Genomic DNA, 19,640 nt, shown 5'->3' with positions numbered 1-19,640 from the left:
GTCACGCGAATGTAACGTGCGAGCAAACCCGAGTCGAAATTTATGTTCTACATTAAGTCTATTTAATTCTACGTTAAGTTTCCAAAAGTCTTCTATCGCGCTTCTTTTGACGCCACGAATGGGAAGTTCCCGAAAAGTCGAAATTTTTAATTCTACGTTAAATCTTCAAATGGAGGAAACTGGAATAAATTCCCACTTGTAGCGTGAATAGTAAGTGTTCCTTTCACGCTACACAGGGAATCTAGTCCTGCAGAGCCGAAATTTTAGTTTTACATCTTCGGAGAAAGCGGAGAAAAAACTTCCCCATTTGTAGCACCAAAGGAGCACAATAGAAGATCTTTGAACGCTTAACGTAGAACTGAATTAGACTTAAATTAGGACTAAAATTTCGACTTGGCTTACTTCCGTTTTCTTCAGTCTTCGGGCTCAATGTAGAACCAAATAGATTTAACATAGGACCAAGATTTCGACTTGGGAATTCTCGCGGAGAAAAATGTAAAATCGTTCTCGTCCGATATCTCGCGTGAGAGAGAGAGAGAGAGAGAGAGAGAAAAACCTCTAGATCTCGAAAACTATCGTTCAATCGAGATCGGCCGCGAGATGCGCACTTGTATCCGCGTACTCGCCGACGACGAATCTAAATTTCTAATCGCTCCGATGCCCGCGGATCGCCGCGGAGCCAGACGCAACGGGGGCGCTAATACTCCCGTTTCAGTTCGCGGGAGCTCCGCTACAAACAATTTGCCTGAAATTGCCGTACGTGCGCGATAACCGCTCGGGAGAACGGGAATGGCCCCCCCGGGAATGCGGCCAAGCGTCATCTTCTTCGCGGCTCACGTCTTACAAAAATTCGCGGCGTGAGCGCGCGCTCCGGGGAAACTATGCAGGCGGGGTCGGTAAACCGTGCGCCCACCGTGCTCACTCTCGAGATCCTTAAATTGCCATTACGTCGGCGAAACGCTCGTAGAACGCTCGAGTGTCGCTCGACTTTGGCGAATTTCGCAACTAAACTTCATTGTGGGTAAAAACACGGAGTAAAGGCGCGCTCGCGTGCAAAAACCCGCCCGTTAAACTGCGAATGTACCGCTGACTTCATTAAACTTATCGCGATCATAATGGAAGATCGCGCGCCGCGACCGACGCCGCTACCGCATTAATAAAAGCCGTTAATAGAGACTACGTTTAACTAACAATTTGCGAACGGCTTTCGCCAGATCAGACCGCGGTACCCCGTGTGTCTAAGCGGGAACTTCAGGCGCGTAACGTACAACCACTGCAGGCTTTAAGCTCGCGGAATACGAGGAATATGCGGGAGGGAGGGGCGCAACTTCGGCGCATTTTAACTTCTATTCCCCCTCGCATTTCCGTCAACTACGCCGGCCAGATGGGGCCTCGTGGGCGCACTGTAATGCGCCCACGGTACTATTGTATTTTTAAGTCGCCCTTACCTGAGAGCCTTAAATACCGATACTTTGTGCCGCTTTATATCATGCCATTCGGTGCCGTTTTTCAAGCGGAAGAAGAGCAACTTTTTAATAAAGAGAGAAGGAGAGATAGAGTACATCCCTTGTCTCCGCTATTCTTCAGCGACTCGGCAGATAGACTCGCAATCCGAGCGGCGCTTCTCGAATGTAAATATGCAATCATTCCCGAGGAGACTCGTGCAAATAAGAGGAGCCGTGATTTCATCGCGTCGTCCGAATAAGCTACGGCTAAATCGAAAACAATGTCCGAGCAAATTATTAACGCGGCTCTCTCTCCCCCTCTCTCTCTCTCTCTCTCTTTCTTTCTTTCGTGATTCGACGATAATACGGATTTAACGAACGACCGAACGAGAAAACCGGCCGTGCGAAATAAACTGGTAAGATTATTTTTATATCGTACGCACGGAGCCACACGCACGCTCGCAAATTCCCGATCGCCGTCCCGATTCGCGTAACCTTCTACAACCGCTCGGTAATGGCAAGGGTTACGTTTATTCAGTCGTCGTCGTCGTCTTTATCCTTCGCCGGACGCGTCTATAATTAATAAGCCGCGCGAAAAGGCAGCCGGTGTCTGTTAGCGTCGTGCCACTCGGCCGTGCAGTTATTATTACCTCCCTGGAACAAACACCGGCCGGGTTGCCTACGCCAAATGCAGAAGGGCTAATTATATCCAGTACTATTATATTGAATGTGTGCATAGATATGTGTGTGTGTGTGTGTATGTGTGTATGCCGAATGATATTTACGACGAATAAATATTCTACTGCTGCGCAACGATATCCTTGACGTTCACGCGATTTCGGCCTCGTTAATTGGTAAAGCACGCTTGTGCCGACTAGGAAGATCGGAGGCACTCTTAAAACGAATCAGTGTTGAATTGAATCAGTAGGATATATTTCACCGATATCGATAAATATTTACTGATTTTCAGTAAGATTTCACTGAAATATCTGTGGTATTCCATCGGCTGCTGTTAACTAGATTCTTTCAGCGAAACTTTGCTGATTGCAGTACTAAACTTACAACTGATTTCACTGTTTCGCAGTGACAATACGCTGATTCCACTTTAGGAAGAGTATGATTTAGCAAGGAAGAATTTTGCCGGGGCGCCCCCGTTTCCGTGCGAATACCAAGCACAGCTACGCATATTTAACGCATTACGCAAGACGTCGCGACGCACTGTCGCATATTCATCGGGCACGGACACCGAATGTGTCATCGCGCACGCACGCACGCGAAGAGATATCCCGGAAGTGAACAGCGTTCGCATACAATGCGCAATTTGTCCCGCGGCCATTGCTATCCTGTTAAACAAGCACCGGTAGTCGCGTACACAAAGCACGGTATAGTTAATTAGATCCGTGTAATTATATTTGCGACGAATTAACATTTTCACTGTGCAACGTTACGACAAAGGCAATCGTCGGCTGTGAGACAACCCGTGACACATTTATATCCGAAATACCAGTTTTATCATCTCCCTCCCTCCCCCCGTCGTCGTCTCGGAACAAGATGCGGGCGTGTACGTGCAATATGCGACTGTATACATACGCTTTTCCGCGATGTTTTGAGCGAAGAATTTAATTTCATTATTTTGTTGTTATGTGAATAAGAGATTGTTAACGTGGTAAAATGGATAACATTTTACTAAATTTATTTCAGCGGGACAACTTCTTGATTAAACTGCATTAATTCTCGTCCAATTTGCTCGTCGAGTACAAAACTCGACATATTCCTGATTAAAGAGGGCTCTTAACGGCAGATCTGTCCCGTTTTCATTTTCGCACTGGCGCGATTTTTGTCGGATAAACAACGAGCGCATTTATCCCGACGCGGTTTCGCGGTAAAACATTATTTATATTTAATCCAATAAATCAAAGCTCTCTCTCTCTCTCTCTCTCTTTCCCCCCTCCCTCCATCCGTCCCTCCCCTTCTCTCTCACTCTTTCTTTCCTTCCCTTCTTTCTTTCTTCATTTTAGAGGATAAAAGTGCGTAACTCACGCTATACGGTTCAACATAAGTCAATCCGTGCTTGAATAAAAAATCAGAATTTTATCGGCTGCCCATCGAGTCGGATTAATTTCCCAGTCGAGGAGAAACGCCGGGAAACGCCACCTTTGTGATCTCGCGACCAAGGAACCCTGCCGGCCCGCGACAAAACGTCTAATTAATTGCGACGGGCTGGCGGGGGGAGAGGGGGCGGGGGACGAGTGCAACGCGTTGCTGTGGCGCTCTCGCGTTTAAACGGCCCGTATCGCCCACCATTAATATTTATAACGGCCTTATCATCAAACTTCATCATCGCTCGCCCATCGAGCAGGGTTAAATGCGTCGTCGTAGCAAAGAGAAATCCTAAAACAGCGTCCCTGTCCGCCCCGTAGTTCGCGTCGCCACCACCACTGGCCGGCAGGCAGGCAGGCAAGCAAGCAGGCAGGCAGGCAGACAGGCCAGGGGTGCAGGAACGAGCGGGGTCGACCCTGCGCGCAGCCTCCCCAGTCCACCCCGAAGATTCAGTCGTCGTGCGGCAGAGGAGGACCGAGGAGCGCCCGGTCGAAGCGCCGAGGTCCTCTCTCCACTCTCTTCGTCTCCTATCTCCGCACGCGTATCCCTTTTTATCTACCTCGCGTTCTCTCTTCCCCCCTCTCTCTCTCTCTCTCTTACTCTCTCCCTCTCTCTCTCTCTCTTGCTCACTGTCTCTCTTTCTGTCACGAGCGAGCTGAAAACGACCGGTTCCCTCTTTCACTCTCTCTCTTCATATCTCTTTTTCTTCTTCTCCCCCCTCTCTTTCTCTCTCTCTCTCTCCTTCTGTGTCTCTCTGTCTTTCTCTCTCTCTCTTTCTCTCTCTCTCCGCACGCCGCAGCCGCGAGTGAAAACGAGCCGGGGCAGCGCCGCGCCGACCTTTACCATTTTGGTACACGCAGCACGCGACACGCACGGCCGTAAAGCCGCGCACGTCCTCCACCGCCGATCCTCGCGCCTCGTGAAGGAAACGTGAGAGGAACTGGCCGGATTTTATCGGAATGCGCGCGGGGCGGCCGGTCCGCTGCGTGGATTCCATGACGAAACGACGGCGACGCCGGTCTGGGGGTTGCTAGCCTCCCTCAACTCCGCCTCTCGTTCCCGTCGCTCTATTCGCGTCTCGCTCGCGCTCGCTTCGCTCTCACCACCACGAGCAGCGCAAAGGGTGGGTGGCGGTGATACGCCGGTGGCAGTGCCGGCAGTAGTGTGTGGGTACTTGTACCGGTGGGTACTTTAATGCGGTGGTGGTTGTTGGTGGTGCTGCCGTTGCTAGTGGTGGTGGTGGTGATGGTGATGGTGGTAGTAGTGGTGGTTTAAATTTCAGCCGCGTGCACGAGTTCACCTACGTGAGCCATTACACGGGTCCTCGGCTTCCTTGCCGACTCGGAGGCTATACGAGACAGAGAGAGAGAGAGAGAGAGCGGTCACGGTCCACGGACGCAAATTCTGCCCACCTTCGTCATTCGCGTATGGCTTTTCTCTTCGCCGCCTCGTACACACAGCCTGTGTGTATGTGCCGTCCGTAAAGTGCGACTCCGTTCCGTCGAACGTCTCGTCCGAAATCTGCGTGCGTTCGATCCTACCTACCTGCCGGTGACGATATCGGCTGACCGTCTCTCTTTTGTGTGTGTGTGTGTGTGTGTGTGTGTGCGCGTGCTTTGTCGAGAGTATGCATCCTATCACTGCGTTGTCCGCGTCGTCTTGTTGTACCGATTATCGAGGTAAAGTAGCAGCCAGGGAGACGCGATAGGCAATATTGGCCATCCCGTGGCATTGCGAAACGCGGAAAAACACGTCGCGGACGTAGCGCGGAGTACTATGGAAATTGCCGTTCCCGGCGATCGTAGATAGCGCGGGGCAACCTAGGCGCCGGTGGACAGACGAGACGTCACATCTCATGATAATTAAAAATGTTGGGAAAACGCTACGCGCTGTAAATTTCGACGAGCCGGAGCGAGCGCATCCTTCCTTCAGCTTTATTCGAGCCCGCACCGCTTTCACCGGCTTCAGCAGCTTTAGAGAAACGTTCTCTTCCAAGCCGGCTTTCCTCACGTCTCGATCGGCCAGCGATACCAATCGCACGTAATCAGCGCTCGAGATTCTTGCCACCGTCCCACCAGGCCACGTAACGGCCGTAACTACGTGAGATTACGCATCACCTGCCGATTCGTTGATCCTATTACCGGTCGTAATAGAGTTTAGGGAGCTTGTAGCGCGCATTCTCGCCTTTCGCCGCACCTGTTATTGGCTCCGATAATCTCGCATCTTTCAAGCGACACAGCATCGCTTTCTTCTCCATTACACCTCCCTTTCCGCGCGTAGAGATGGTCGAGGGGACATTTCCGATTTTCTTTCACGAGATCCCGCGTGTGCAAACGCGGCCATGTGTGCGCGGAATGGCCACATATGTACTCCGAAAGCGCGTTAAGTACGTAGACGCGTGTGGGTGATACGTGCGCGAATATGTACATGTGTGTATGTGTGCGCGCTCGCGTGTTGTACACGCGTGTACGTGTATATATATGTTTCCATCGGACGAGAGTATCGTATCACTGCGACGGTCCCTCGGCCAGTCGCGACCCTCTTCAACGCGGCGTAAAAACAGGAAGTATGGTAAAAACATCAGCCGTTCCGCCGTGATACCCGAAGCCCGTTTAATCGGCCACCCGGGCGAAGTGGGAGTACTGGAAATTACCGAGATGTATCTCTCCGATCCGATTATTTCACGTGAATCCGCCGCGAGATTAAACGGCTTTCTACGAGCCCGATGTCCGCGCGCACATATTCCCATTTACACAGAAATATATATATATATATATATATATATATATGTATGTGTGTGTAGATGGGCATCATTCCCGGAAATTCCGTCGGAACGCCTTCTTCTCCGGCAACAATTAGACGCGATAAAATCGTTAACGATCTCGTGCGCACGCGGCCATGATGTGGAAACGACGGAAAGAAAAAAGAGGCGCGATATCGTGGATATAGAAAAAGCGATCTGACAGAACAACGGGTACGGGATCGTGCGGACGGAGCGTGTACCTTTCAAATAAAGCGCGCAGTTTGCCACCCCCGACGCGTTTCGCAAGAGCGAGTTGCACGGGGTTGCCTTATGGATGAGCGTTCGAGGTCTCGCTCGCAGCGTGACGGTTGGAAATGTGCGGATGCAGTCCAGGGGTGGTTTGTTTTGCGCCCGACTCATTCGCTGAATAGAATACCGGCTCGCGCTTGCCGGTGTGCGCGCTTTTTTCCGCGATGGAGTGTTGCGCCGAGACGATCGACTGCGCGGAGGACGAGAGTGCACAAGGAGGAGAAGGAGGAGGAGGAGGTGGAGGAGGCAAAGCGAGAGGACGAAAAATATGGCTCGTGTGCATGTCGAGCGTGTCGAGCTTGCCTTTTTGTTTGTGCCCTGTGCTTCTGTCTTTTCTACTTCTTCTTCTTCTTCCTCCTTCTCCTCTTCTTTTCTCTCTCTGTATATATTTCGTCGTCGCCCGCCGCCCGCTCGAGGATCGTTGACCGTGTCGAATATCGGTCATTGCAAATGAGATTCACAGGGGGCGAAGAAGTCCGCGGTGGGACTTTCCGTCCCTCTACCTACTCTATTTCTCGCGAGAAACTCCCGAAGTAAACGGCAGGGCGGTAAGAGAGAGGAAGGGAAAGAGAGAGAGAGTGCCAAGTTGCGGGCTGGCAGGGTCGTTTAAATGTTTAGATTCGCAGTGTGAAAGTCCCTCTCTTTTCCTTACCTACGCGGAAAACTTCTTAACACGCGCGGGTTCGTATTCGAATGCGCGGGAGAGGTCTCTTTCTCTCTCTCTCTCTCTCTTTCTCTCTCACTGACATCGCGAAAAAATACTGCTTTCCGTTGTACTCGGGAGACGCGAGTCGGGGATCTCAAGTGGCTTTAATTTCGACCACGGTAATTTTCGTGGTTGTGGAAACGACCGGCGCCTCTTCGCCTCCGACGAGAATAATTATTTTAGGCGGCGTGACCGACGCGACGGACGCGAGTCTCGTTTATGATTCACGAGAGAGACGGAAAGAAATAAGACAGAGAGAGAGAGAGAGAGCGCACACGGACGCGCGTCAATTTGGCCGAAATCGAGCTTTCTCGCTACGATTATACCGGCTGAATTATCGAGAATATGTCGCCTCGGACTTCGGATTCTCCGAGAACGAGATTATTCCGCGAAACAGCTGCCGTATCGCAAACGCACATTTATACGTGCGTCGCGTGTATCGCCAAAAATTAGTCTCTTTAATCATTTAGTTTTGTATGTATTTTTAAATAGACATTAATATTTCCTCGAATATATACGTATTTTTTAAATGTTCGTTTCGCGAGAGTGTATTATTCCCGATGCCGTAACTACCACGCAAATATCTCCGTCAAAAAATATTAGCTTTACGTTTATTGCTTTTTGCAGTGGCCTCGCCGAGATTATGACGCTTTCGAACAATAGCGTCACGCGGTACGTTGCTGCTTTTTCATCCTGAAAATAAACCTTCGCAAAAACTTCGGCGAGAGCTCTCATACCGGCCACGCATTTACATCGCTAAAACACACCTAAAACGATGAAGTAATCGCTCGCTACCCGCAGCCGGGAGAAAATTCCGAAGAATGCCCCCCCGCGTCCAATTATTATCATACGAGATCTTGCGCTGCGGACAATCCCGGGGCGATTTGCATAGAACGAATTTTCGGGAATTTCCCGGAGCTCATCCGCGTCGATAAGCATCGGCAAAATGTTTGGAAGTAGTTAAATTTCCTTTCCTACCCAGAGTTTCCTATAATTTAACATTTTTCGCTTATTAGGGTTATTCCGTTCACTTTATGCGGGCGTAACGGAAATAATCAATATCCCGAGTAGAAATTAAGCGTGGCCTGTCCCAAGTCTGTAATGGACCTCAATAAGCATGTCCACCAAAATCGGTCAGTTTTCGTTGGGCCTAAATATGGATAAGAAAGGCAGATTCTAAATGGATTCCCATGAGTAGGTCTTACAGTTGTACGTTAATTTCTTGTCTCAAACGAATACGGAAGAAACGGACGGAGATAACTCGCACGATGAAACAGCTCGTTTGCGACAAGAAACCAACGACAACTGTCTCAAAGCTTGCATTGATTCAATTTGTGCAGGACTGCTTTCCAGTCCGCGTTTTGAATTTCTACCCGGGATATTACTGATATCCGTCCGCGCGATAGCGCTTTGTAAAATGTATCGACCGTTTATTCTGCGTACGGACGAGATTTTCCCCGACACCGCGACAATTTTTAACGAAACCTCTCTCTTGCCGCACGAAAAGCCCGATGGAAACGCACGCCCGTCTCACACCTGCCCTCGCAGCAGCTCGCTCTCCGCAACGAGCGCATACGTGCTGAAAGCTCGAGGCGCGGCGGTCGGCGCGGAGCCGTTTAGCGAGAACCGTCGTTTCTGCACCTGTGCGCCGCTGTTCTTTCAGAATCGACCGAATCGGCGACGCGAGAGCCGAAGGGAATACCGCGCAACGAGATGCCAGCTTTCGCACCGTTCGCGCCGCATCCTGGGAGATACGTCAGCCCGCGCGGAGGACGTTCGTGGGAACGCCGCTCGACGGTTTCGCACTTTTCTACTAAATCAGCCGTTAACGTCCCGGCGGATGCGAGACGCGCTCCGATCTACGATCGATAAGCGTCCCGCGAAACAGTGACTCAATTCGACCGTCGTCGATTCGTTCGTCGACGTCGACGCGGACGTCGGCCCGGAGTGGAACGAGAGCGAGACAAAGAGAGGAGGGCAGGATTCCGCGATGTGCGTGACGGGGAAGACGTACGAGCAAGAAATGGATGGGAAAAGTACGTTCGAATCTTAGCCCGCTCTGCCCCGTAAATAGCGTTTTGTAACCCCCGTCACGTGAAATCGATATCCCCTTAAGAGCCGGTCCGTGAGGTCGTTCGTCAGAACGGTGCACCCTGTTTCACCCGCGCCACCGGCAGAAGAGGGGACCGTCGGAGATCTGCGGGGGAGGCCGGTGGACAGAACGGGGTGGTTGAATAAAAGAAGATGCACAGAAAGGGGCCAGCGTTTCTCGCCGACATGGGACCGCTAATGTTCTTAGTAACAGCCTCTCTGCTGGGTTACTGCCAAACGGACGAAAAAGGTAAGACGCAACGTCGTCGTGACTCGACCTTTCTCTCACTCTTTCTCTCTCCGCCTGCTTACCATTCCTTCCTCCCTTCCCCTTCGTCCCTCTCCGTCCTACCTCCAGCGCGGAGGCGCGCGTCGAAAGAAATACGGATTTTGCTTTCCGCATCGCGAAGGGACGACGCGAGATAGTGGCGCGGGGGAGGGGGGGAGGAGGAGGGGGGGGGCGCGAGAAGGAGCGGCAAAGATTAACTTTTATGGCCGCCGGCATGAGTAGTTCTCGCGAATTTACTTATAGCGAGAGCGGTTTAATGGTCGCCGCCACCGTCGCGCACACATCGCCAAACGGCGCTTTTAATAGTACGCGAGATCGCGCGCTGCAGCCAGCGACCCTTCGTAAACAACCCCGCGCGATTATATCGGGAGAAATGTGCGCGCGAGCGCACCTCTGTCTCTTATTAACTTTCTTAATTTGCGAACGGCCGATACCGGACAACCGTACACCCACGGTTCTTCTTCTCCTTCGGCGCTACCGTGCGATCGATGAAATTCCGCCGATACTCCACGCCTTGAAATAACATGCTGATAGAAAATTATAGTCCCGGCGCCAAACATATTTTATAATAATAGCACGCATGTAAGGTTATTATCGCCGACACTGTAATAACGTTTACTAAACAAATGGTTCTCATATTTTTCCGGTTAAAAGGGAGACCGGAGGTAGTTATATCTTAGTTTTGTACGTAACAGAAGGCGATTAAAATTCTGTGAAATAAATGGACTGTTAAATAAAAGTTTCAAATCTTACCCGATGAAAATAGCGAGATATCAACAATAGATGTTTTTAGCTTTAAGAAATCGACCAATCACAGTCGACTGTGAGGAGATTAATCGACTGATTGGTCAATTTCTTGAAACACCATTGCGACCGGGAGTAAAGCTTTGTCTATAATGAGAATTTAAGGCGTAAGGCTTAAACTTTAAGCGGTAAGAAATTGACCAATCGCAGTCGAATGTGAGATCGATTGTGATTCATCAATTTCCTACGGCTTAAAGCTCCAAGCTCGGACGTTACACGCCTTAAATTCCCACTGTAGACGCCGCTTGTAGAGATTCAAGCGGTTGATAATTCCACAACTATAATTAATACAATTCTATCCGCCATGTTGCAACGCAACAGTCTAGAAATCGTGGTATTCCATATTACCCGCCCGTATTCCGCATTACCTGCACTTCCTCTATTTCCACGCCTTGGAGAATAACGCACTCCAACGGCCGTCCGCGTCCCGGCTGGAACGTTCTCGATATTTTACAGTTATTCCACGGATAATTCGAGTACGCCGTTTCCGTGTCTTATCACGCGGAAGTTTCGAACGTATCATGAAACATTCACGTTACGTCTTCCGTTGTAGAAAGAGAGCGCGAACTATTTCGCGCGCGCAACGCGGAGTACCGCACCCCGACTGTATGCTAAAAACAGGGGGCGGGAGGGAGCGGAAATTGTTCCGTGGATATTGCGAAATAAGTCATTTAAATTCCTCCGACGTCGTTATGCGCGCGTGCTGCGTGCCCGCCGCCGTCGATAAATACGAAACGGATTGGTATTTTTTCCACGATGCTAAACAGAACGCGATAACATGCATCATGACGCGTATCGCGCACGCACCCGCGTTTTATCATTGGCAAAATAGTCGGAATACGATCGCGAAGTTACTTCGGAAATCGATCTTTCCTTTTTTCCCCTTGTTTCTCCGTTACCGCAGCAACAGTCCCCTAGCGAGCGCGATGTAAACCGCGCGCAGGCGGGAGGAACGAACGAACGAACGAGCGGGTGTTTTCAGAGTCGCTAATTAAATCTGCCCAATTCGCAATAATCGAACGCGGAAATCACCGTTGAAGTAATAACTCTGCTGCTAAATCATACGCGGGTTACAATACACGGGCGAAAGTGCACTCGCGCACGAATTATCGGCGTGTCCGTTATCATTGCGCGATACTCGATATACGGCCCGCGCCGTCCAGAATAAACCGGATGATCGAAACGGTGTAATCCGCGCGCCGTTATAGTTTTCACGGAACCATCTTCCCCGGGACGCCGCTATCTTACCCGATCGATCTGAATTTAACGAGCGGTCAGATCATCGCAATACAGGTCGAAATAGAAAATCTCTAACGTGCTCGAGCTCCGTTAAAAAAAAAAAAAAGAGAGAGAAAGAAAAAAAGAGAGAAAAAACCGGGGGAAAAAAGGAAAACAGAAAAAAGAAGGAGGTTCGCCGGCGGGTTCGTAACAATCAATAACGACGTGTCGCGTATTTCCGTACCGATAAAATTCGCGCACACACACACATGCATACGCGCGCCCGAGCGCATATATGGACGCGAATTAACGAATTCTTTTTTCACATATTTTTCTGTTTGTCATACATTCAGGGGGGAGAGGGGGAGGGGGGAGGAGGTCGATTCGATTAAATTTGACGTGCTTAGCGCGCCATTCGCGATGAATTTGACGCGGACCTGCGTTGCCGGAGGGTGAGGGGGGGGGGAGACCGAGAAACGTAATGGGCGGTGTCCCTTTTTCATTTCGCTCGGCGGTTGATGTCCCGCCGGCTCTTTTCTACGCGTAATCCACTCGTAACACACGCGCCGTAGTAAAACGAGCCCGCGATACACCTGGCCGTTATAATTAGTTTTCCATTTGTCGAGTTAATCTGGATGGTGCGTGCGACGAGGCAGTCGGGCGGCGGCGAATGAATTCTCCGCTCGACTCGACGTAGCGGCGGCGGCGCTCGCTCGCGTATCGTGCGTTTGTTTTTACACGTCCCGCCGGTTCGCGACTAGATACATATTTTCGCGAAAAACATGCGCATCGAGGGAGAGAAATTCGCCGGCGTTACGCGGCGGCCGCGCATCGACCGCGTATTTTTTGCGCGCGTCGGTCATGCGGTTTACATCCTCACGGAGGTGCAGCGCTCCGCAGCACAGAGCGCGTACCGCCGAGCGGACGCGACAAAATGTTTCGATCAGAGAGAGAGACTCAGGGATCGGTCGCATCCTCGTGCACGCCGCGGCGAGCTTACTGTTGGTTAAATTTTTTTTCCTTCCCTTCCCAAATAACCGGGAAGTAACGCAGCTCTCCGTCGACTAACGGCGCGCGCGCGCGATCTCACGTAGGTTTCCCGATGTACGACGGGAGCGTTCGTGTGTACACGAGATCGTCGACCTCAAGTCGGCAAATCACACCGAATATGATTGGGCCACGTGAATTGTTAATTCTTATTTTTCGCCTGCCGCTCGATATATATGTGTATTCATATCGGCGGCATCATCGTCAGGAAACGCGATAGCCGGGGCGGTTCTCTCGCGAAACCTTACTGGCTCGTTTCCATTTACCGGATCGCGCGCATCGCGCCCACCACCGTTCCGCCGCGCGTTAATGCACCGTATACTTTTTCTCGAACGCGGCCGGCCAATTACGCTTACGGAACGTAACCGCGGGAGAATTCTCTCCGCGCGCAAAGAAAAATAGAATTACGGGAGTTGCGGAAACGCCCGTGCCGCCCGGCGATTTCATCGGGCCGCGTTTTCACTCCCCGTGCACCGGATGCAAGTCGGTCGGTGTGTTTAGCGAAATTCGATGCATGCCCGTATATATGCGCGATTGATGAAAAAACGCGGGAAATTCGATCTAAAATATAGCCGTGAAATTACGACGAAACCATCGCCCCGATTTGGCTTATGATTGGCCAGTACGCGATAAAAAAAAAAGGAAACATTTTTGTATTCGCGTTGAAATCGATCCGTATTAAAATTTTGGTGTTAAATTCTTAACATACTCGTGTGCTAATTTAACATATTACGTTTATGTTACTTCAATATTTTGTATTGAGTCGATACTCAACATGTGTATAAGTGTTAAAATAACACATTTTATACTTCTCTCTTTTCCCTCCTCTCTCTCTCTCTCTCTCAGTTGATATATTATGGATGTTGATTTTTCGTTAATTTTTAACATAATATTTATATTATTTTTTAACATATTCACTTCGTGTTAAATTAATGTGGGAAAACATTTGTATGGAACGTTTGAGATATGTAAAATGTGTAAAATTTAACATAAAATTTTTTACTGTGTGTAGTCGTGCAAGAAGAATACAACCCACAAAATCATAATTTTTGAAATTTTGTTGCCAATGGGTAGCTACCAATCTACACATCTTTCTACATAAAACAAAAGGATCTAAACTTTATGGATGCCTAAAATTAAATAAAAAAGAAAATAGTTTTTATTTTCTACTAGTTGTACCATTTTTTATTAGTTGCGTTTTTTACCTATTTTGTTTAAGAACTAACCAATTTCAGGCTGGGCTGCAAAAATATTGAGATCCATGAGATTCAAGTATTGTTTTAAGGTAATTGAGACCAAAGGAATTCCCAAAATCTAAAATAAAAATTTTCCAACTAGCCGTTTTCCCAGGCAAATAGTCGGAACATTTACTTTGAGTGACACCTGGCATATACCTGATGAATCATATCATAACGGGAATTGTCATTTTCGACGATTTGAACATTTGGCAATAATGTCTCACTATTTTTCAATTTTTTATTTGTTACTATTTTTTTTTTATATATAGTTATAATTAATTAATTAAAAAGGTGAGGCAATCAATTAAAAAGGTGTGTTCTGCGAGGTTATTTTCCATCTTATCTACCGCCGGGGAATTATGGGTGGCAGCCAGGTGAAATTATTTTCTGAAAGGCAAAAGTCCAAGCTATATTTCAGTAACAAGATCTAGGCCAGAATCTACCTTTGTCGTAGATAAAAAATTTTTTGAAGATAAACAAATTTATATTGTTTCTATATAGAAACAGAGAAATGAAATAGATTATACTTGTCAATTAATGCCCTTAAAAAGAAGAAAACGGACCACTGCTTGACTTTTTGAACGATTGCGAAGAACTTCCGTGCTATTTACATTTTTGAAATCATATATCAAACTTTTATCTTCATTTTCCCGGAAACGTACTCTGTGTGAGTTAAATCCTTCTTGCATAACTACGACCAATTAACGGTGGGAATACGGCCGAACGAATTAGCCTATTTATTATGAATCGGCTATCAAGTCGTGTCCTTTGTATTACACGGGTTGGAAAATATCCGTTTCGACGACAACGGCGACTACGTTGACGACTACGAGGGTGAGGACGACGAGATCCGTTTTTTTCCATTTTGTGGAAAAAACGACGCGCAATTTTTCGTTTCAACTAATCTGTCATCTACGCGAACGTACAAAGTGAGATTTCGACGCCGCGCCAGAGACAGACTATTTGTGAAACAACTCGACGGCGCGCTTCGTGTGTGTTTGCGAAAGAAAAAAAATGTGAGGAGGGGGAAGATACGCCAGCGCCAGTTTCAATTTATTACTTAATTTTGCGTTACAAAATGAATTCCTCTTTGTGATGCTAGACGCGTTATTCAGATCCATAGCGGAACGCTGCATGCGAACGCATTCGCATGATCAGCTTGATCTTTTTTCACGTATAACGCGAACTGTTATTTTATACTGTGAATCTCGCGGTTTTTATTCTATTCTATTAAACATATAACCCGTTAAAAAAAACAATGAAATGTACATTTTTGTTACGCGTATGTATATGCATGCATACATCCAACTGCCCGGAATTGTAATTAACGTGGTGAATGTGTGTCAGCCGATACCGAGCAATACCGAGGGTATACGATTGGAATAACAATCTACACATATAAGCGGACATTAATTTGTCTGGTGATTGTAGGTAAAAACGGATAACACGGACGACGATCTTAAAAATTAAAACACAAATCGTCAAATAACGTAATTATCGTTTTTTTTTTAATTTCGTTTATATTTTACACTTCCTCACTGTCCGTCCGCTCGGTCAACATTTGATTATGTGCAAACTTTTAATTTAAAATTTAAATAATTAGCAAAGCTTTGTGTCTATGCAGTGTGAAAAAACTGAAATATTGTTCGCCGTGAAGGCTCGCGAAAGATCCGGCATTTTTTTTTTTAATTGCGCGCGATATTAATGCTTTCACAGCGGGGGAAATTAAAATTTCGCGAAATATCGCGACGCTTCTTACTTCATTTCCCGAGTTAATATTTTTTCGCAAATTAGTCCGTGCGTTTAATAACGAACGAACGACTCTCTTGGGAATGAAAATCCTCGCTTGACGCGGCCGGCGGCTCGCGCCGGGCATAGACGCTTCCGCATTTCGGGCCGTGCCTTTGTGCGTACGCAAATATTGCGATTCTGGGCTAACTCGAATTGAGTAAGCCGCGGTGCAATGAACTGCAAAACACCGAGGGCAATACCTACGATCGATTCGCGGTCGACGTTAATGTTTCTATGCACCGCTGGCTGAGAAGGATGCGGTCGGAAGGGAGGAGAGAGAGAGAGAGAAGGGAGATAGAGAGAAAGGGAGATTCTTCGTACTTAATGGCCCGTGCAGTTATTCTACGTACTTGAACGCGTTCTTAGATCATTTGCGGGGGTGGGAAATAAACCCTGCGCAACTCGGTTCGTTCCTTTATACGTCTCTGAAGCCGACGCGCGAGATACGGGATCTCCGCTCGTCGCTCGTTTGAGGCGGTTTCAAGCCGGTCATTCATCGGCTGCTCGATGCATCGACTCGTGCCGCTTTTACTCGTGCTCGCGAACTCGCTTTCAGGACGGCACCGCCGCTAATCCGGAATATTTTACAGCCGTAATAGCCGAAGTGTCCCTCCCCCCGCTCCTGGTGAGGCAGGCAAAAGGTTCGCGGGAACTTGGCGGGGAGCTTCGAGCTCGCTAACGGGACTCAGCCGTTTGCGCCTATTTATCACTTTTTGCTCGTCCCCGCGAAGACGATATTTGTACCGCTGTAAAACGGCGTATAAGTCCGCAAAAACCTGCACCTCGGGAGACTCGGGGGAACTTTGACGATCCATTCATCAAGCCGCCGGCAGGAGAGAGGTTCGCTTCTGCCGCTTTTGTTAATGAAGTGGCTCGGGGCTACGATAGACTCTGTCGAGGGAACTTGGCGAGTCCGCGGATAAATTCCGAAGTATCCCGGATTAATAATGGCCGCGCGTTCCTAACGTAATCAGCGTGATTTGGATTTCTCTCTCTCTCTCTCTCTTTTTCTTTCTTCCATCCGGCTATCCCCGCTTATAACTAAACACGTCGGTCCGCGGTGACGGTCTTTTTCTTCATTTCGGCCGCGACGATTCAAACGCGTACCGCGATGAATAAATGAAAAAAAGCCCCCGCACATTCAAGACCGCGTTTATCCGGAAATATCGTTCCCTTTTATCCCGACGATTGTTTTTCGATACGAGGACGCAGGTAGATCTCATGCGGAAGTAAAATACGATTTATTTTTTATTAATATCATATATACAAATCATACTCCCCCCGAGCGCGCGCGCATGAAAAACGCGCATATTATTCGCGTTGTAAACGACAACGAATCACGTAAAAATTTGAACGGGGAATCAATAGCGGGCCGCTATTTGAAAAGCTAATATTTATCTTTGGAAATAAACGGAGTTCGGAGACCGTCGGGGACTGTCGCCGGGGCTTATCAGATTTGCAAAATCGCACCACCGGTTTGTCCATCTTCGTCGTGACTTATTTACCGCGGCTCACCGGCTCGCTACGATAAATATATCAAATTTCCTGAAGAAAGCCACTTCAGCTCGCAATTCAGAAGTTATCGGGGAAACAGATGAACGAAATAAAACTTCCCGAGTGACACTTAATTTCTCTTCCTCGGCAGCGAGGAAAAATGAGATCTCGCGCGGCGACTGCAACGTATTCACCTCCGCTTCTTACTTTACGCAAAAATACGACGTCCGCGAGCGCGGCGCTCAACGGTCGGGTCCCCCCTCCTCCCCCCATCTCTCTCTCTCTCTCTCTCTCTGTTATTTTTATTCCTTTTACTTTTTCTCTTTTCGCGAACTCATATTTTAATTATTGCCACGTTAGTCAGCGGAACATAAAATACGAGGCGTAACTGCCTTCGCCGGTCGCGACAAAACTGCGTAATTTCAGAACCGGCCTGTGGGCTTGTAGCGAGCGAGCGCGCTACAACGTTATGTAAATTAAAATGAAGGATTGCAACGTTAATAGCGCGTTTTCCTATTTCCCTCTGCCGCCGCTGCTCCTCTTCCTCCCTCTCTTCCCGCTCCTCTATCTCTTTCCAGGGAAATGTCCGCAATATAATAACGCGCACCATCGGTCTCCTACGCGTTGTACCACCTAAACGCATTAAATTTGTTAAACTTGCAGTGTCGTTTTACGGGGCGAGCTACATCCATCTTCCGGTTCAAGAGGCCAAGGGTGCTACTGACATCAGTTTCCGGTTCCGAACTCATCTCGCCGACGCCATGCTGCTATTGGCCGCTGGCAAGACGGATTACTGCCTGATCAAACTCGAAACCGGCAGATTGAAGGTTCGTTTGCCCCCGGCGCTTACTTCTATTAATAGGCTTTCTGTTTGGTGTCGGTCGTCGCGTCGTTAACGGGCCGCACGTGCTGCGATACGCCTGTCTGTCAGAATTCTCTTTCTCTCTTTCTTTCGCCCCCTGACTCTCTCTCTCTCTCTCTCTCTCTCCGCCCCCCGTTTCTCCCCGTGTCCTTGCGAGAGAAATTAGACGCGCTGCGACATACCGGGGAAAAAAGAGAGCTTCTCGCATGCGCTAAAATATTCCCCCTCGAGGGAAAAGGAGGAGGATTCACCGGGCGCGCAGATGTAACGCTCATGTCCGCGACTCTTATTACTTTGGGATTCTTATTTCCCGGCGAAAAAAGATGGCGCGAGTCCAATGCCGACGACGAGGAGGAGAGAGAGAGAGAGAAGAAAAAGCTATTGCATCCAAGAAAAGATCCTAATCGTCAACGGCGGATCCTTGCGACATCGCGTCGACCCTCAAGGATATATTGCCCGTAAGTCAAAATAATGGGAGAATTGTGAAAAAATTACACATTGACCTACATTGCATTTAAAAGTGCTTTGGCAGGAAAACATAGTTATTTTCAGGGACAACGATATCCTTTTTTTCATTAAAATCACAAAAATTCTGGATCAAAAGTTATTCCATTTTAAAGGGAGTTGTAAGGTGAAATGAGTTTGATAAGAATTCGATGAAACTTACACTGCGCATATAGATTAAAATATTATCAAATATTATCCAACTCATTACTCGTGCAATTAGAAAAAACTGACCATTCAAGAGCTAAGATAATGTAACACCGCACAGAGATTTGTAACACAGAAAAAAGATTTCTTTGGATTTAATATACGTGTTTATTTAACTTATGTTTGGTAGACAACATAATTTAATAATAAATACCATTCTGTTTGAATTAAAATATTATTTCATTAATGTAAATCATATTGTTTGATAGAAAACGAAAAGAGAACGATATTATTTAAAAGAAATATATAATATTTGTTTTTCAATTAAAAAAATGTATTTCATTATATATTAATGTATCAAACACTAATATACAAACTTCAGAATTATTGGCTATTTTGTTTCGAAAATAGCGAAATAGTGAAAGGTTCATAATTTATAATAATATTCGAAGTACACATACATGCACATATTTAAATACATACCTCTTTCTATTTGTGCATCTCTATTAGATCGACTGAAGCTTAAGTACAACATTAATAAGAAATCTAAAAAAATATTAATATTTTCGTATTTGCACATATATTGTGCATATATATGTCAACTTTGTTTCAAATCAACATTTATTATTTAGATAGCGAAATAAATATAGAGAAACGTAATTTCGCTGGAAAAATACTAAATTTATGAGTGGCCCCCTCGATGCGTCAGTGAAAATACGGCATTAATCGGCGATATATCCTTAATCCGCGACGTATCTTGGCCTCTCTCGTGCTCTCCTCGCTCTCTCGTCTTTATGCAATCAATATTATTTACGAGCTCCCGTCTAAATTTAACACGTCGACGCTTATATC

The 19,640-nt window shown here is 47.6% G+C and overlaps 1 protein-coding gene across 10 annotated transcripts in view; it reads left to right on the top strand.

Moving 5' to 3' along the window:
- The window catches only part of LOC106741054 (chondroitin sulfate proteoglycan 4), a 63,678-nt gene that overhangs the window by 10,984 nt on the left and 33,054 nt on the right, over positions 1 to 19,640 (top strand). The window contains exons 1-4 of one of the 10 annotated variants that reach the window (XM_014612636.1): positions 3,989 to 4,727; positions 4,828 to 6,116; positions 8,967 to 9,644; positions 17,939 to 18,102. In XM_014612636.1, the coding sequence (XP_014468122.1) occupies positions 9,548 to 9,644; positions 17,939 to 18,102 (261 nt within the window). In that variant the 5' untranslated portion in view covers positions 3,989 to 4,727; positions 4,828 to 6,116; positions 8,967 to 9,547. Of the gene's footprint in view, positions 1 to 3,988; positions 6,117 to 6,143; positions 7,976 to 8,966; positions 9,645 to 17,938; positions 18,103 to 19,640 lie in introns of those variants that run through there. The other 9 variants (XM_014612639.1, XM_014612640.1, XM_014612637.1 and 6 more) reach the window with 9 other exon arrangements.

Source organism: Dinoponera quadriceps, unplaced genomic scaffold (genome assembly GCF_001313825.1).
Source record: "Dinoponera quadriceps isolate SergipeBrazil2010 unplaced genomic scaffold, ASM131382v1 scaffold367, whole genome shotgun sequence".
Lineage (NCBI taxonomy): Eukaryota > Metazoa > Arthropoda > Insecta > Hymenoptera > Formicidae > Dinoponera > Dinoponera quadriceps.
This window is presented reverse-complemented; position numbering and strand designations above follow the sequence as displayed.